The sequence below is a fragment of the Cervus canadensis genome, chromosome 6 (assembly GCF_019320065.1).
Source record: "Cervus canadensis isolate Bull #8, Minnesota chromosome 6, ASM1932006v1, whole genome shotgun sequence".
In the NCBI taxonomy this organism is placed as follows: domain Eukaryota; kingdom Metazoa; phylum Chordata; class Mammalia; order Artiodactyla; family Cervidae; genus Cervus; species Cervus canadensis.
The window spans coordinates 28,108,818-28,128,183 of NC_057391.1; the positions used below are offsets into that span (position 1 = coordinate 28,108,818).

The following is a 19,366-nucleotide window of genomic DNA, read 5'->3' on the forward strand; positions in this document are numbered from 1 at the left end:
ATTTAGGTATTCAGACGACTTCACTGGTATTAAACAAATTGAGTGTTTGTGAACTTGGAGGACATGTTCTATTTCTCCCAACAAAAGTTGCCTCCAGCTTAAAGTTAAGTTGCTTCCATCACTTAAATTTGAGGAAGGGGAAGAAAATGCCGAAATGATATCTTACACAATTATTTTCTTCTTAAATAGAGGGCAATCCAAAGTGAACGTTTCATATTCTCCACCTTCTCCACAAACATGGACTCCATATTTCTTAGAAAGCTGAAAATAGAAAAAAAAAAGAGAAAGAAACAGGAAACTTAAAATTTAGATAACAAAAATGTTCACTTAACTTATTTTGTCCTAAAAAAAATCCATGTCAGAAACTTTAATTCCAAAATAGATTGTGAGCTATAGGAAAATGACTGTATATTTCTGTTTAAAAACTGTTAAAAATCATTTGTAAAATGTTATCATAAAGCACAGCATTTTAAATAATCCCCAATCCTTATAAAAAGATATATTGGACCAACATTTTTATGTATAATGAAAAAGCTTAAAGATTACTATAAAGTTTGACACTAGCTTTAGCTTCAAAAGGAGGAGAGATACTAAGTCATTATGTACTAAATGAGAATACATGCAGCCAAAATGCGCTTTCCCTGCCCTTTACCTATATGTGGAAGGGGAAAAATGTGTCTAGAAAATTTCTCAGACAACACAAGGGAATCTAAGGCCTTTCCTTGGGCCTATGAACAAAAGGAAGTCATAAACATGGTTATTATGCTTAAGGCTGTTATTAGTAGTAAAGTTCTAAGAATATCAAGATCTAATGAAGTTCCAATGCTACAGACAAGCCCTGGGAGGGTCTAACTCCAAGAAAGGTTGGAATAGCTTATAATGTTGTCTGATTAAGCCTGAAATTAAAAAAAACAATAAGCACAGAAACAACCACCCCCCCACCTCAACCCCATGCTTTGCATGAAATAGAAGTTGTTATTCAAATGATCCTGATACTGACAGTAAAATCCTCTCTTATTGGGCTGGTGCAAGGCTGGAATCAGAGCTGGGGAGCACTCTCACTGGCTGTGCAACAGAATCTTTCTGGTCTTGTATGAAGGCTTTATCACTGTGATTCTATCTCCTTCATTCTGAATTTCATAGCTTTTCCTGCTTATAGCCTCTCCTAGCCCCAAATCCTCATAGCCCAAAGGAAGAGTGACTCCATTGATGTTCTCTGCTACTGCCAGTGCTGGGACTGTGGCCTAAGTTTTCAGTTTTACCTGCATAAATATTACACATTTATTTATTTGGTTATTTTTATAGTTGTGCTACCATTCCAACTCCATTACATTTCATCTATCGATTACGTGCCCTTCGGGACTGAAAGGATGGATCTATGAAAATTCTATTCCCTCTAAGGATGTGGTAATGTGAATGACATGTAAAGCAAAACAGCAAGAAAAGTGAGGGAAAGAAAATGAGGTGGCATTTAGTATATGAACTTGCAAAAAGTTAGTAGATAAATTTTCACCATGGTGGGTCATGAAGTAGGGAACTGGCAAGGCAGAATTAGGGCAGCTGGTCATTATGAGAGCAGATAACAGGAATAGATTACAGTAGTAAACCAAATTAAATTAATGTCTGCTTTGCAGTAAAAATGTAGGAATAATAATGGGATATGGATTTCAAGGGCGTTTCCTTGTTCTGTCAGCTAGTGCCCGACCCCTTCTGTGCTCATCTCCCTTCACTGGTCTTCTCATTCTAGTGACTTTCTGCCAAGGGAACCTTCTACTCTCACCTTTATGGTCAGTCTTTTTTATGTGGGAATATATCTTAATAACCCCAGACTTCTTTTTATTAGAAAATGTATAATTGAAGCTTTGCAAAATTTCTGTAATCTACCACAAAAGCATAACTGGATTTTTTTTTATTAATGTTGGCATAGCTGTTATCATACTGAAGTAATTCTGTTAGTCCCTAAGTAAAAATAATGTAAGCTGCTATATTAAACCAACCAGCACTAGGAAATCTAAAATTTGGATATATCCAGTGGTATTTTCAATTCACATAAAATATTTCCATAATATTCATCCAGTCAGTTCTTCCACAAACATTTACTGAATAGTGATTATTGGGCAGGCTTTGCTAGATAAAAAAGTTCCAGGAGTAAACAAACAATGTCCTTGGTCTCTGAAGCTTACTAAACATATTGCACCCTATATTTCAATACCACAGTATGATGAAACAGTGATGTTGATTCTGTAAATAATATGTGCAATCTCTTTCCCCTCTGCCACTCATTGACCAGCATGGACACAGATTCCAAGTCAAGAAAGATTCTAGATTAGCGGATGTCCCTTGGGGATCTCGAGAGGGTATGCCCAGTCACCCCCAGCTGAGAACCATCATTACATCTGACTATACACAGGCAGTAGACGGCAGTGTAGTCCATTTTAGGTGGAAAGGGAATATCGAAACATAGAGAGGAGCATTTTTTGTGGGTAGTCCACAGAGGTGAACTGAAGAAAGTGACCTACATTTCAAAAGCATACAGTAGGAGGGAGGAGCCAAGATGGCGGAGGAGTAGGACGGGGAGACCACTTTCTCTCCTACAAATTCATCAAAAGAATAACTGAACGCAGAGCAAACTTCGCAAAACAACTTCGGATCGCTAGCTGAGGTCATCAGGCGCCCAGAAAAGCAGCCCATTGTCTTCGAAAGGAGGGCTGTATAGTTGGAGAAGTCCTGAGACTACAGGAAGAATAAAACTGAAATCCAGAGGCAGGAGACTTAAGCCCAAAACCTGAGAACACCAGAAAACTCCTGACTACATGGAACTTTAAGTAATAAGTGACCGTCCAAAAGCCTCCATACCTACACTGAAACCAACCACCACCCAAGAGCCAATAAGTTTTAGAGCAAGACATACCACGCAAATTCTCCAGCAACGCAGGAACATAGCCCTGAACATCAACATACAGGCTGCCCAAGGACACACCTAACACATAGACCCATCTCAAAACTCATTACTGGGCACTCCATTGCTCTCCAAAGAGAAGAAATCAAGTTCCACGCACCAGAACACTGACGCAAGCTCCCCTAACCAGGAAATCTTGACAAGCCAATCGTCTAACCCCACCCACTGGGTTAATCCTCCACAATAAAAAGGAACCACAGACCTCCAGAATACAGAAAGCCCACTCCAGATACAGCAATCTAAACAAGATGAAAAGGCAAAGAAATACCCAACAGGTAAAGGAACATGAAAAATGCCCACCAAGTCAAACAAAAGAGGAGGAGATAGGGAATCTACCTGAAAAAGAATTTAGAATAATGATAATAAAAATGATCCAAAATCTTGAAAACAAAATGGAGTTACAGATTAATAGCCTGGAAACAAAGATTGAAAAGATTCAAGAACTGTTTAATAAAGACCTAGAAGAAATAAAAAAGAGTCAGTTAAAAATGAATAATGCAATGAATGAGATCAAAAACACTTTGGAGGGAACCAAGAGTAGAATAACAGAGGCAGAAGATAGGATAAGTGAGGTAGAAGATAAAATGGTGGAAATAAATGAAGCAGAGAGGAAAAAAGAAAAAAGGATCAAAAGAAATGAGGACAACCTCAGGGACCTCTGGGACACTGTGAAACGCCCCAACATTCGAATCATAGGAGTTCCAGAAGAAGAAAACAAAAAGAAAGGCCATGAGAAAATACTCGAGGAGATAATAGCTGAAAACTTCCCTAAAATGGGGAAGGAAATAGCCACCCAAATCCAAGAAACCCAGAGAGTCCCAAACAGGATAAACCCAAGGCGAAACACCCCAAGACACATATTAATCAAACTAACAAAGATCAAACACAAAGAACAAATATTAAAAGCAGCAAGGGAAAAACAACAAATAACACACAAAGGGATTCCCATAAGGATAACAGCTGATCTATCAATAGAAACACTCCAGGCCAGAAGGGAATGGCAGGACGTACTGAAAGTAATGAAAGAGAATAACCTACAACCTAGATTACTGTATCCAGCAAGGATCTCATTCAGATATGAAGGAGAATTCAAAAGCTTTACAGATTAGCAAAAGCTGAGAGAATTCAGCACCACCAAACCAGCTCTTCAACAAATGCTAAAGGATCTTCTCTGGACAGGAAATGCAGAAAGGTTGTATAAACGTGAACCCAAAACAACAAAGTAAATGGCAACGGGACCACACCTATCAATAATTACCCTAAATGTAAATGGGTTGAATGCCCCAACCAAAAGACAAAGATTGGCTGAATGGATACAAAAACAAGACCCCTATATATGCTGTCTACAAGAGACCCACCCTCAAAACAAGAGACACATACAGACTAAAAGTGAAGGGCTGGAAAAAAATATTTCATGCAAACGGAGACCAAAAGAAAGCAGGAGTCGCAATACTCATATCAGATAAAATAGACTTTCAAATAAAGGATGTGAAAAGAGACAAAGAAGGACACTACATAATGATCAAAGGATCAATCAAAGAAGAAGATATAACAATTATAAATATATATGCACCCAACATAGGAGCACCGCAATATGTACGGCAAATGCTAACGAGTATGAAAGAGGAAATAGTAACACAATAATAGTGGGAGACTTTAATACCCCACTCACAACTATGGATAGATCAACTAAACAGAAAATTAACAAGGAAACACAAACCTTAAATGACACAATGGACCAGCTAGACCTAATTGATATCTATAGGACATTTCACCCCAAAACAATCAACTACACCTTTTTCTCAAGTGCACATGGAACCTTCTCCAGAATAGATCACATCCTGGGCCACAAATCTGGTCTTGGAAAATTCAAAAAAAATTGAAATCATTCCAGTTATCTTTTCTGATCACAGTGCAGTAAGATTAGATCTCAATTACAGGAAAAAAATTGTTAAAACTTCAAACATATGGAGGCTAAATAACACCCTTCTGAATAACCAAAAAGTCATAGAAGAAATCAAAAAAGAAATCAAAATATGCATAGAAATGAATGAAAATGAAAACACAACAACCCAAAACCTATGGGACACTGTAAAAGCAGTGCTAAGGGGAAGGTTCATAGCATTACAGGCTTACATCAAGAAACAAGAAAAAAACCAAATAAATAACCTAACTCTACACCTAAAGCAATTAGAGAAGGAAGAAATGAAGAACCCCAGAGTTAGCAGAAGGAAAGAAATCTTAAAAATCAGGGCAGAAATAAATGCAAAAGAAAATAAAGAGACCATAGCAAAAATCAACAAAGCTAAAAGCTGGTTTTTTGAAAAAATAAACAAAATTGACAAAAACCATAGAGACTCATTTTAAGAAACAAAGAGAGGAAAAACCAAATAACAAAATATTAGAAAAAAATGGAGAGATCAACAACCAACAACACTGAAATACAAAGGATCATAAGAGACTACTACCAGCAGCTCTATGCCAATAAAATGGACAACTTTGATGAAATGGACAAATTCTTAGAAAAGTATAACTTTCCAAAACTGAACCAGGAAGAAATAGAAGATCTTAACAGACCCATCACAAGCAAGGAAATCGAAACTGTCATCAAAAATCTTCCAGCAAACAAAAGCCCAGGACCAGATGGCTTCACAGCTGAATTCTACCAAAAATTTAGAGAAGAGCTAACACCTATCTTACTCAAACTCTTCCAGAAAATTGCAGATGAAGGTAAGCTTCCAAACTCATTCTATGAGGCCACCATCACCCTAATTCCAAAACCAGACAAAGATGCCACAAAAAAAGAAAACTACAGGCCAATATCACTGATGAACATAGATGCAAAAATCCTTAACAAAATTCTAGCAAACAGAATCCAACAACATATTAAAAAAATCATACACCATGACCAAGTGGGCTTTATTCCAGGAATGCAAGGATTCTTTAATATCCGCAAATCAATCAATGTAATACACCACATTAACAAATTGAAAGATAAAAACCATATGATTATCTCAATAGATGCAGAGAAAGCCTTTGACAAAATTCAACACTCATTTATGATTAAAACTCTCCCAAAAGCAGGAATAGAAGGAACATACCTCAACATAATAAAAGCTATATATGACAAACCCACAGCAAGCATCACCCTCAATGGTGAAAAATTGAAGGCATTTCCCCTGAAATCAGGAACAAGACAAGGGTGCCCACTCTCACCACTACTATTCAACATAGTGTTGGAAGTTCTGGCCACAGCAATCAGAGCAGAAAAAGAAGTAAAAGGAATCCAGATAGGAAAAGAAGAAGTGAAACTCTCACTGTTTGCAGATGACATGATCCTCTACATAGAAAACCCTAAAGACTCTACCAGAAAATTACTAGAGCTAATCAATGAATATAGTAAAGTTGCAGGTTATAAAATTAACACACAGAAATCCCTTGCATTCCTATATACTAACAATGAAAAAACAGAAAGAGAAATTAAGGAAACAATACCATTCACCATTGCAACAAAAAGAATAAAATACTTAGGAGTATATCTACCTAAAGAAACAAAGGACCTATACATAGAAAACTGTAAAACACTGATGAAAGAAATCAAAGAGGACACAAACAGATGGAGAAACATACCGTGTTCATGGATTGGAAGAATCAATATTGTCAAAATGGCTATTCTACCCAAAGCAGTCTATAGATTCAATGCAATCCCTATTAGGCTACCAACGGTATTTTTCACAGAACTAGAACAAATAATTTCATAATTTGTATCGAAATACAAAAAAACCTCGAATAGCCAAAGTAATTTTGAGAAAGAAGAATGACTGAGGAATCAATCCTGCCTGTACTTCAGACTCTCACTACAAAGCCACAGTTACAAGACAGTATGGTACTGCACAAAGACAAGACAATATAGGGACAAGGAAAACAGAATAGAAGCCCAGAGATAAATCCACGAACCTTTGGACACCTTATCTTTGACAAAGGAGGCAAGGATATACAATGGAAAAAAGACAACCTCTTTAACAAGTGGTGCTGGGAAAACTGGTCAACCACTTGTAAAAGAATGAAACTAGAACACTTTCTAACACCATACACAAAAATAAACTCAAAATGGATTAAAGATCTAAATGTAAGACCAGAAACTATAAAACTCCTAGAGGAGAACATAGGCAAAACACTCTCCGACATGAATCACAGCAAGATCCTCTGTGACCCACCTCCCAGAATATTGGAAATAAAAGCAAAACTAAACAATGGGACCTAATGAAACTTAAAAGCTTTTGCACTACAAAGGAAACTATAAGTAAGGTGAAAAGACAGCCCTCAGATTGGGAGAAAATAATAGCAAATGAAGAAACAGACAAAGGATTAATCTCAAAAATATACAAGCAACTCCTGCAGCTCAATTCCAGAAAAATAAATGACCCCATCAAAAAATGGGCCAAAGAACTAAACAGACATTTCTCCAAAGAAGACATACAGATGGCTAACAAACACATGAAAAGATGCTCAACATCACTCATTATTAGAGAAATGCAAATCAAAACCACAATGAGGCTACCATTACAGGCCAAGTCAGGATGGCTGCTATCCAAAAGTCTACACGCAATAAATGCTGGAGAGGGTGTGGAGAAAAGGGAACCTCTTACACTGTTGGTGGGAATGCAAACTAGTACAGCCACTATGGAGAACAGTGTGGAGATTTCTTAAAAAACTGGAAATAGAACTGCCATATGACCCAGCATCCCACTTCTGGGCATACACACTGAGGAAACCAGATCTGAAAGAGACACGTGCACCCCAATATTCATCGCAGCACTGTTTATAATAGCCAGGACATGGAAGCAACCTAGATGCCCATCAGCAGATGAATGGATAAGGAAGCTGTGGTACATATACACCATGGAATATTACTCAGCCATTAAAAAGAATTCATTTGAACCAGTCCTAATGAGATGGATGAAGCTGGAGCCCATTATACAGAGTGAAGTAAGCCAGAAAGATAAAGAACATTATAGCATACTAACACATATATATGGAATTTAGAAAGGTGATAACGATAACCCTATATGCAAAACAGAAAAAGAGACACAGAAATACAGAACAGACTTTTGAACTCTGTGGGAGAATGTGAGGGTGGGATATTTCAAAAGAACAGCATGTATACTATCTATGGTGAAACAGATCATCAGCCCAGGTGGGATGCATGAGACAAGTGCTCCGGCCTGGTGCACTGGGAAGACCCAGAGGAATCGGGTGGAGAGGGAGGTGGGAGGGGGGATCGGGATGCGGAATACATGTAAATCCATGGCTGATTCATATCAATGTATGACAAAACCCACTGGAAAAAAGAATAATAATAATACACACACACAAAAAAAGGTTACATGTCATACGTAAGAAATGGAGTACATAGGTGTGGTTTGATATCCAGTGTATATGTAGGAAGAATAGAGAAACCCTTGTACATTCAGTCATTTGACAAATAGTAAGTGTTTGTTGGGCTCTAGGTATTCTTTTTCTGTCTAAGGATAAAGTAGTTACTCTCATGGAACTTCTACATTACAGGAGAAAGGAGATGGGCCATACAAACATATGAATAGTCTGTTGAGAGGTAGCGCAAGTTATGCATGTGGTGTGTGCTCAGTCGGGTCCGACTCTCTGCGACCCCATGGACCATAACCCAACAGGCTCCCTCTCTCCATGGGCTTCTCCAGGCAAGAACACTGGAGTGGGTTGCCATTTCGTTCTCCAGGCGATCTTCCTGATCCAGGGACCGAACCTGCATGTTATGAAGAGGTATAAATCATGGTAGGCTGATAGAGGAATGACAATGGGCATGCACTGTTTTATTCCAGTTGTTCAGAAAAAGCAGAGACTTGGTTAAAATGAAGAAGCATTTGTTTGGAGTTTGTGGGCCTTCAACCCAGGAGACATGAACCAAGAAGCACTGAAGTTGTGCTCTGTGAGAGTGCAAAATGGGGAAAGGTGAAACCTGCAAGGTTATGTCCATTGTCAAGAGCTAGGATTGGGGCTGACAAGAAGAAAGGGTGCTTGTTAAGCAAGGATTGATTGAGGTTCAAAATGATAACATAGTTGTGAAGCCTGGGTTGGGGGACTTTGAAACTACAAAGTTGCAGCTAGCAACTGCTCTGGGATATTGTTTTGAAAACGCTACTGGTATCCTTGAATTTGATGCAGTTGAGGAAGTTCAGGACTTTGGTGATGCAGGATCTGGTCTGAAACCACATCCACAGTGGTCACTGGGCTCCATTTTGGATGCCCAGACTGTAGTTGCTCCTTTTTAATTTTTAAATGACTTTACTATTACTCTTAATGATATGTTTAATTGTGTTTTTAGTGAATTCATTTAGCCCCTGTTAAACATTGATAACTGGCATGATGGTGTGTCCACATCCATCTCAGTCTCCGCCCCTGCAGTCTACAATCAGGAGGGAATTAGTAGATGTGGATGCTTAGCTGTGGGTGACTCCCTCTTCTTCCTTCAGTCAAAACAGGAACCATCTCCTCTTGTCCCCTTTCAGTTTTACAGGATCCAGATAAAGAGCATGAAGTTGCTGTTAAGTGTACCCAGCCTGCAGATGTTATTTTTTTCATAGGTTGAATCAGTACTGCTAACGCACAGTGTATTAGAATTATTTTAATAGCTTTATTGAGGAACAACTTACATACAAAGAATTGCACATATTTAATGTATAAAACTTAACGAGTTTGGACATATGCAAACACCCACGATGCGCTCACCACAATTATGGTAATAGACACATACAACATCACTCAGCGTTTCCTTGTGCCCCGCCCCCTTTAGTTACAAGAATACTCAACATGAGCTTTACGCTGTTGACAAATTTTGAAGTGTACAATCCTGTACTGTTAACTTTATGCTCTGTGTTGTACAACAGAGCTCTAGAATATATTTATTTTTCATTGAGGTCTCATTGATGGTTACCTTTTTGATCTTGAAGTCCCTAGACACACTTTGCTATAAGTAAAGCGTAATAAGACTAAGTGCTTTGAAAGAAAAACACCCTTCTCAATCTTCTTTTAATGAAACTGTCGTATATTTGTTTTGGAACATTAGGAATTGTTTTTAGGAGAGACACACTGTCTTGTTGTATTATGTACTACCTTTGAACCAGACAACGTGCAATGTCAGTTGAGGGCTTTCTGAGCAGCAGATAGAAGCAGTGACTGGCAGGGCAGTGAGGGGGCGGGGGCGGGCAGTCAAGGCACCCAGGTCAGTATGAGCTCTGCTATTAACTTGCTGCGTCATGTTTGGCAAGTCACTTCCACTCTCTGAACCTCAGTTTCCTCATCACTGCCTCAGAAAATAATTGGATTTTAATAAGTAGGAAATTATATGACCTCTAATATACTGGCCTTCATTTCTAAAGGGCTGTCACTTCACCTTGAGGCTTTGACTCAGGAGAAAACTGTTCTGACAGATTGCAGGCATTCCTAGGTCCCAGTACAGGTCCTTAATCTCAGAGGATTCCCCAGGAGAAATGGTTTTCTATGAGAGGGACAAGCCAAGTTACAAGATGGAGTCTCCATTTTTCATTGATGGTGGATCAGAGAGTCACATACATGGGCACAGGGTAACATGTATAGATAGTGACTTCCCAGGAAGACTTGTTCACTTGCTTGCTATTTAAAGATTATTGAGAATTTCCTTTCTTTGTCTTATGACTCAATATATGTTTCACTCTGAAATGTGTAATGTTTCTGTATGAAAAAGGTAGCAAATAGATATTCTGGGGGACTTAATAATTGTCTGGTTTACTGCAAGAAGGGCTTCCCAGGTGGCTCCGTGGTGATGACTATTGTCTGCCAGTGCAGGAGACTCAGGAGACGTGTAGTTTGGATCCCTGGGTCGGGAAGATCCCCTGGAGAAAGGAATGGCAACCCACTCCAGTATTCTTGCCTGGAAAATCCCATGGACAAAGGAGTCTGGTGGGCTCCAATTCATAGTCACAAGGAGTTGGACATGATAGAGTGACTGAACACACACACACACACACACACACACACACACACACACACTTCTAGAAAGGCTGTATTTTGTGCCTACATTTAGAAATGAGAATATGAACTTAGTAGGAAGAGTTTGGGGCTGAGCCTATCTATAGTTAAAGCCATTGTGGATGAATATGAGGGTATAGCTTGACCCTGTCCACCTACAAATACTTACTCCCTGCCTCCCCAGTTGAATGATTTGAAATTCTCATAGCTTGATGAGATTGCAAAAGCAAGAGCGTTGCAATGAGAAGGACTCTGGGTAAACATGCTTGTGTTTCTGGAGAGTTGAAGGGCTGGGTTGGCTTCTGTTCTGGAATTCTTTCCATAAAAACATGGATGTATTTAGGAAATTAGCTCTCACCTCATTCACTTTGTCAAGGAAAAAGGGGTGAGATTTGGAGAAGTGTCAATGGAAGGAGAATAGCAGGGGCAGTAAAGAAGAATATAATACTGAGTGTAGCATCTGGGGTGGTTAGGACCCAATGGTGGGATGCTCAGAAAAGGTGTGCTACAGAGTGGGGACAGACTGAGAACAGTGTGTTTGTTTATGTATGCATATTGATAACTTTACCTGCTGTGCCTGCTGCATTCCTGACCACGGTCTTTTCAGTACCTCTAAGAGCATTGTTCATTCATTCTCTTTGAGGAGAATAAATGTACTACACTTTTCACATCCAGATTTGTCTGACAATGAAGAAAGTATTTCAAGCATATCAGTGGCACTGAGAAAAAATTCTAATTTTAAAAGGAATTTAGAAATGGATAGAAATGTATGTAACATACTTATTGTTGTTGTTCAGTCCCTGAGTTGTGTCTGACTCTTTGTGACCCCGTGGACTGCAGCACACCAGGCTTCCCTGTCCTTCATTATCTCCCAGAGTTTGCTGAGAGCCATGTCCATTGAGTCAGTGATGTTATCTGGCTGTTTCATCATACTAACAAGGGGCCAGTTCTCCCTGAACTAATTTATCTTTTCTTTTTTTTTTTAACAGATCAAAATACCAAAGGGATTCCGCCCACCCCCCCTCCCAAACCCAAGTCTCCCACATTGCAGGCAGATTCTTTACCAGCTGAGCCACCAGGGAAGCCCAGGAATGCTGGAGTGGATAGCCTATTCCCTCTCAGTGAATCTTCGTGACCCAGGAATCAAACTGGGGTCTCCTGCGTTGCAGGCAGATTATTTACCAACTGAGCCATCAGGGAAGCCCTTTTCAAAGCTAGTCAAGCTATTTGGGGTTTCCTAGGTGGCGCTAGTGGTAAAGATCCTGTCTGCAAATTTAGGAGACATAAGAGACATGGATTTGATCCCCTGGAGAAGGAAATGGTGACCTATTCTAATATACTTGCCTGAGAATCCCATGGACAGAGGAGCCTAGCGGACTATAGTCCATAGAGTCACAGAGAGTTGGTTACACCTGACGTGACTTAGCCTGCATGCACAGTTGAGCTAATTGCATTACTCATAGGGGAAAATCAGTGTGTGACAGGACAGTTCTTCACACGGGGCTCGATGCGGTATCCGGATGGTGCACCGTGAAGGCATTGCATGAGCACTGAATGTGGGCAGTCAGTCCAGGGCTCGGACACGTGGGCTTGGGAGGGAAGCCAGGTTCCCAGCCTGTCTTCCTTGCTTCCACTGGCTGTAGGATCTTGGGGAAATTATTTAGTATTTCTGGATTTTGTCCTACTTTTTCATCTGAGCCTTAAAATAGTGTTTATCTCAAAGCATTGGTGTAGAGATTAAAGGAGTTGACATGTGCAAAATGCTTAAAGCAGTGCAGGTTAGCAGCAGCCCCAGTGCCTCCAGCAGTCCCTGCTAATGGGATAGAAGGGCAAGTCTGGAGGTAGACCAGATACCGATGGAATTCAGTCTGTGTGACAGATCTGTTGAAGGTCAAGGAAAGTATTATTCAATAAATAGTGTTCAGAACCCTGACTAGCTGTCTGGAAACAAATTATAGAAACTCTCTCCTTACTCTAAAAAGCAATTGCTGCTGGGTCAGTTATTTAAATAATTAAAAAATGAAGATGTGTCTTCTTACAAAGTTAAACATACACTTAGATGAACTAAGCAACTCAAATCCTATATGTTTACCAAAGATGTGGGAAAACCTATGTCCCCACCAGGACTTGTATACAGATACTCAACTGAAGCTTGTTTCTGACGGCACGAACAGAAAATCACATAAATGTCCACCAACAGGTGGATGGATGGACTAGTTATAGTCTATCCACAGAATGCAAAACTTCCCGCACTAAAAAGAACATCTCCTGACCACAGAGCAGCATGGATGAATCTGAAAAACACTATGTGATCTAAGTGAGGTAAGCTCGTCACAGTGACTACATGTTGTGTGATTCCATTTATATGAAAATCTAGAAAAGGCAAAGTAAAGACATTGAAAGTAGGTCAGTGATTGTTTAGAGCTGAGGATGGGAGGAAGAGAGAATGAGAAAAGAGAACTTTGAGGGGTAATAGAAATATTTTATATCTTGATTGTGGTGGGTATTCAACTGTATACATTTGTCAAACTTCATCCAATTGTATACTTAAAATGGGTGAACTGTATACAAATTACTTTGCCATCAAACTGATATTAAAATTAAGCCATAGGAGGTATGGCCATTTTAAAACATACCCCTGATATTTATTTGCATTCCTCCCATCAAAAGATGAAATCAATATTCTTGTTGCATCTGAGCTCGTGATTGTTTGACCTATAGCATAGGACCTTAAGAGACTGGCAGCTCATAATTTCTCTCTTCTGAGACCCTTGCTTTTTTAGAACTCTCCCTCCAAGCTGATGTGGAAAGGTCTCATCCAGCAGGTAGAATCAGCTGTCAGATATGTGAGTGCAGAAGCTTTGGAGGTGAGCCCAGTTCCTGGCACTGTCTGCCTGCAGTCAGACGAGTGGTCCTGAGTGAGACCCAACAGATGAAGTCAATCTCTAGAACCTTGAGAGATGATAATAAATTGATAGTGGTAGTTTGAAGTCATTACACTTTGGGGTAATTTATTGTGCAGCATCAGGTAATTGGAATTAAAGATCTGAAAGAAAACATAGGACATTAAAATAAATACCTAATGAATGGGAGAAACTTTTAATGTATGGCACTATATACTTAAGCCCTGAAAGAAAACATTGATACATACATTAATATAAATTATAAATTTATATACAGTAAGGAAAGTATCAAAGGACAAGCTGGGAAGTGTTTGCCTCATATAGTGTTTGTTTTACTATGTCATGACCACTTACAAATCAATAAAGAAAACTAGCAACGCTTTAGGAAAGGGGCAGAGCACATAAATGAAAAAAGATAAATCAACATAACTCACACAAACCTGTCCATTCTTATAACACAAGAAATACAAACCAGTGTTGCAGGACAATATCATTTTACCCACAAAATTGATGAAGATAAAAAGATTATTCAAATGATTAAAATTGTGAAGTAGTTCTCCAATATATTCTCCTTCAGTGTGTAAGTCAGCTCAGCCCTTTAGAGGGCAATTTAATTTTACCTATTAAAATTTAAAAGAGACCTTTTGTGTTAGGTGAATAATAGTGTTTGTACTACATAGAGGTTTAATTTTTACTCCTGTGGGTTGGAGATTGTGTGCACACAGTCATTCCCCCATGAAAAGTCTTTGTGAAACTGTATGATTTCAAGGCTTTCAGTTTGTGGCTAGACCTAGGATTGGTGTGTATGTTTGTGTGTGTGTGTCCAAGCATATGCACTGTGGTGCCTAAATTATGCTGGTGAGATGCCGGTTTGGTGTATTATAGGAAGATTAACTGAAAATGATCAAGTAAAGCACATTTGGGAATTGGATTTACAGTTAGGACATTATACAAAGTATTTTTTTTTTTTTTTAAATTCCTTTCAACAAGCCCTGTCAGGCCTTCTTTCTGAATTTCTTTTACATTACTGGGAAACTTTAAAAGATGTCCTGAGTCTCAGAAATCTGCTTCAACTATTTCTGTGATATGAAAGCTTTCCTTTTTTAAATAAAAAAGGCTCAGTAAGATATTACTCTCATTTGTGTTAGGAGAAATAAGGAGGAGAAAGTCACAAATAATTTAAGAATATGTATTAATATTTCAGGCCAACATCTTTCATGGAATAAAAACTACTTGTACATTTCCAGTTCCTAATGGTTCTCAATAGATAATATGTGTGGAAAAGGTGCATTTAAATTTCATTTATTTCCATAATTGAGTTTTTGGATTATTGTTATTAAAACATATTTTGATATCTGTCTCCTAAGAATCCTCTTAATAAGAGACACAGTGGTCATACATTAGGTTTTTGTCTATATTTATTTGAATCAAAAGCTAAAATTGCGAGACAGGTTTAAAAAATTGCATCTTCCCAATTATATTAAAGAAGGCAATCAGGAAGAGTAGATCTGAAGCATCCTTAGTGAAACATAGTTAGGTGCACTGCTGTGAAGTGTTTCTCGTTGTTCTCTTCAATAATACCTATGTTCCAGTTAATCAGATTTTTACCCAATTCCGTGCTGCCACATGCCCTCTCGTGTTCATGGCTCTGAATGTGAATGTTTTTCCTCATATTTTTGCACCAGAAAAACAGAACAGCTACTCATTAGCCAATGGCCGGGTCAACTATTATTTCTTCTGTGAAGTCATTGCTATTCCATCATCCTGATTGTTTTCAGAAATTAAAAAAAAAATACAAGAGAGTTTGACTAATGAAAGCATCTTATAAATTTTCAAAATATATACTATTATTTTTTTCCTGCTCAAGTAGAAGCTCCATTCATCACCTTACTTTAGATCTTGTGACTCTATAATACTCACCCCTCATTCTCCGACCTGACCCCACACACTGCTGGGTTAGTCTTGTTTCCCTCCTGGTCACCATTAACATCCTAGGTTGCCTTAATGCTCACATCATGTGGGTTACAGTGAAAGTATGCAAGTCAATAGAAAGGTTTTATTTAACCCTTGAAATATTAATAAGAAACCAATTCTGCCCATTAGAAACTGGAAAATAGTGATTATAAACTAAGGCAGTTAATAATTGCAGTCTGCTGTACCAGGACATGGGTTGTCATGTACCAAGGTAAGAATCAGGACTGAGGAAGTAGAGAGATTTGGGCACGAAGTCATAATAAAGAAGGCTATAGTGATGGGCAGAACAAGGTGTAAACTTTACTATCTCTCCATAATGTTGACAGCTGAGAAGCCTGGCAGGCTAATAGTACCATGAAGAGTGATGGTATAATTTATCACCAACACCAGGAACTTCAGAGTGAAAAGAACTGCTGTTAATAAATACACCAGGATTATAGGCATCAAATAGGACATTCCGAGGCAAACTGATCCAGATGAGTGTATGGTAGGAAGTGGAAGACCTAATTTCTACCTAAATTAGGTAGGAAGTGGAAGACCTAGACAACAGTAAGAATAGATTTGACTGCAAGCCAAAGTTCATGGGAAATTTTTTAATGTAAATTGGGAAGTAAAACAGTGAAGTGGGAAAGAGAAACTGGGAAGAAAGGACAGTCAGTTATAAGCAGAGAGCTTTATTAAGCCAGCAAAGTGCGTAACTAGAGAAAAGTTTGCAAGATGGAGCATGGCAAATGCCCCAGAATTACCCTCCCTGTGAAGCGAGGGAGTGGGAGTATTTAGCCACCAATTCTTGAGAGTCATTGAGGGTCGCTCTTGCAAGTGCATACTTTGATGTCTGTTGGCAGCTCTCTGAGGATCTGAGAAGAGAAGCTTTGCAGGCATAGGGCTTTAGCTTCTGGCAGCTTGAGGTCTGTGGGAGGATTATGGTCAAGGTCCACACGTCAGTCAGCCACGTATTTCTATGGTCCTGGTCTGTGATTAAGTGACCCTGAAGACTGGTTTTAGTCTGGGAAAGATGAGATAATCTAGGTTAATGATCTTTAATTGTTTTTGATCATTCAACATACCTGCCAGGAAATGATTTGTGCTGCATGGTGCTTGTTAGTCTTAGTCCAGAAATTGGTCCCAGCTTGAGGAAAGTTTAAAATAAATTGTAAACAGTTAAAAATATTTCCAACAAGTTTTAAATTCAAATCTCATTTTATAACTGAATATAAGGCAATTTTCACAGATGATTCTTCACAGTTTTAAAAAGTGCTATCATTTATATAGAACCAATGGCTAGGAGACTTGATGCTTTTGAACCGAAGATTCTTGAGAGTCCCTTGGACTGCAAGGAGATCAAACCAGTCAATCCTAAAGGAAATAAATCCTGAATATTCATTGGAAGGACTGATGTTTAAGCTGAAGCTCCGATACTTTGGCCACCTGATGTGAAGAGCCGACTTATTAGAAAAGACCCTGATGCTGGGAAAGATTGAAGGCAGGGGGCGAAGGGTGTGATAGAGGATGAGATGGTTGAATGGCATCACTGACTCAATGGACATGAGTCTGAGCAAGCTTCGGGAGATGGTGAAGGACAGGGAAGCCTGCTGTCACTGCAGTATATGGAGCCTCAAAGAGTTAGTCATGACTGAGTGACTGAACCACAGCAAGTGGCTAGGAATTATATTGAAAGAAAATACGGTAAAGGTCTCAGAATTCCCACACTTTGGGGGAATATGGAGGTGGTTGTTTCAGAAGCTAGTCTTTTATTCGGTATATTTCTAAACTGATAATTTGTTTAATTTTGAGACTACAGGAGCGATCATATGTGTGTTCAGTTCAGTTCAGTCACTCAGTCATGTCCGACTCTTTGCGACCCCATGAATCGCAGCACGCCAGGCTTCCCTGTCCATCACCAACTCCCGGAGTTTACTCAAACTCATGTCCATCAAGTCGGTGATGCCATCCAGCCATCTCATCCTCTGGCGTCCCCTTCTCCTCCTGCCCCCAAACCTCCCCAGCATCAGGATTTTTTCCAATGAGTCAACTCTTCGCATGAGGTGGCCAAAGTATTGGAGTTTCAGCTTCAGCATCAGTCCTTCTAGTGAACACCCAGGACTGATCTCCTTTAGGATGGACTGGTTAGATCTTCTTACAGTCCCTGGGACTCTCAAGCATCTTCTCCAACACCACAGTTCAAAAGCATCAATTCTTTGGCACTCAGCTTTCTTCACAGTCCAACTCTCACATCCATACATGACTACTGGAAAAACCACAGCCTTGACTAGACGGACCTTTGTTGACAAAGTAATGTCTCTGCTTTTTAATGTGCTGTCTAGGTTGGTCATACCTTTCCATCCAAGGAGTAAGCGTCTTTTAATTTCATGGCTGTAATCACCATCTGCGGTGATTTTCTCTAGTCTTTCCCATTCTCTTGTTTTCCTCTATTTCTTTGCATTGATCGCTGAGGAAGGCTTTCTTATCTCTTCTTGCTATTCTTTGGAACTCTGCATTCAAATGGGAATATCTTTCCTTTTCTCCTTTGCTTTCACTTCTCTTCTTTTCACAGCTATTTGTAAGGCCTCCTCAGACAGCCATTTTTCTTTTTTGCATTTCTTTTCCATGGGGATGGTCTTAATTCCTGTCTCCTGTACAGTGTCACAAACCTCTGTCCATAATTCATCAGGCACTCTGTCTATCAGATCTAGTCCCTTAAATCTATTTCTCACTTCCACTGTCTAGTCATAAGGGATTTGATTTAGGTCATACCTGAATGGTCTAGTGGTTTTCCCTACTTTCTTCAGTTTAAGTCTGAGTTTGGCAATAAGGAGTTCATGATCTGAGCCACAGTCAGCTCCCGGTCTTGTTTTTGCTGACTGTATAGAGTTTCTCCATCTTTGGCTGCAAAGAATATAATCAGTCTGATTTCGGTGTTGATCATCTGGTGATGTCCATGTGTAGAGTCTTCTCTTGTGTTGTTGGAAGAGGGTGTTTGCGATGACCAGTGCGTTCTCTTGGCAAAACGCTATTAGCCTTTGCCCTGCTTCATTCTGTCCTCAAGGCCAAATTTGCCTGTTACTCCAGGTGTTTCTTGACTTCCTACTTTTACATTCCAGTCCCCTATAATGAAAAGGACATCTTTTTTGGGTGTTAGTTCTAAAAGGTCTTGTAGGTCTTCATAGAACCGTTCAACTTCAGCTTCTTCAGTGTTACTGGTTGGGGCATAGGCTTGGATTACCGTAATATTGAATGGTTTGCCTTGGAAATGAACAGAGATCATTCTGTCATTTTTGAGATTGCATCCAAGTACTGCATTTCGGACTCTTTTGTTGACCATGATGGCTACTCCATTTCTTGTAAGGGATTCTCGCCCACAGTAGTAGATATAATGGTCATCTGAGTTAAATTCACCCATTCCAGTCCATTTTAGTTAACTGATTCCTAGAATGCTGACATTCACTCTTGTCATCTCCTATTTGACCACTTCCGATTTGCCTTGATT

General features: G+C 39.3%; 1 protein-coding gene across 1 annotated transcript in view; it reads right to left on the reverse strand.

Moving 5' to 3' along the window:
- DPH6 (diphthamine biosynthesis 6) overlaps positions 1–19,366 on the reverse strand; it is a 206,008-nt gene that overhangs the window by 11,529 nt on the left and 175,113 nt on the right. Inside the window, exon 7 of the mRNA XM_043471408.1 lies at positions 167–261. Within this exon, the coding sequence (XP_043327343.1) occupies positions 167–261 (95 nt within the window). The remainder of the gene's footprint in view (positions 1–166; positions 262–19,366) is intronic.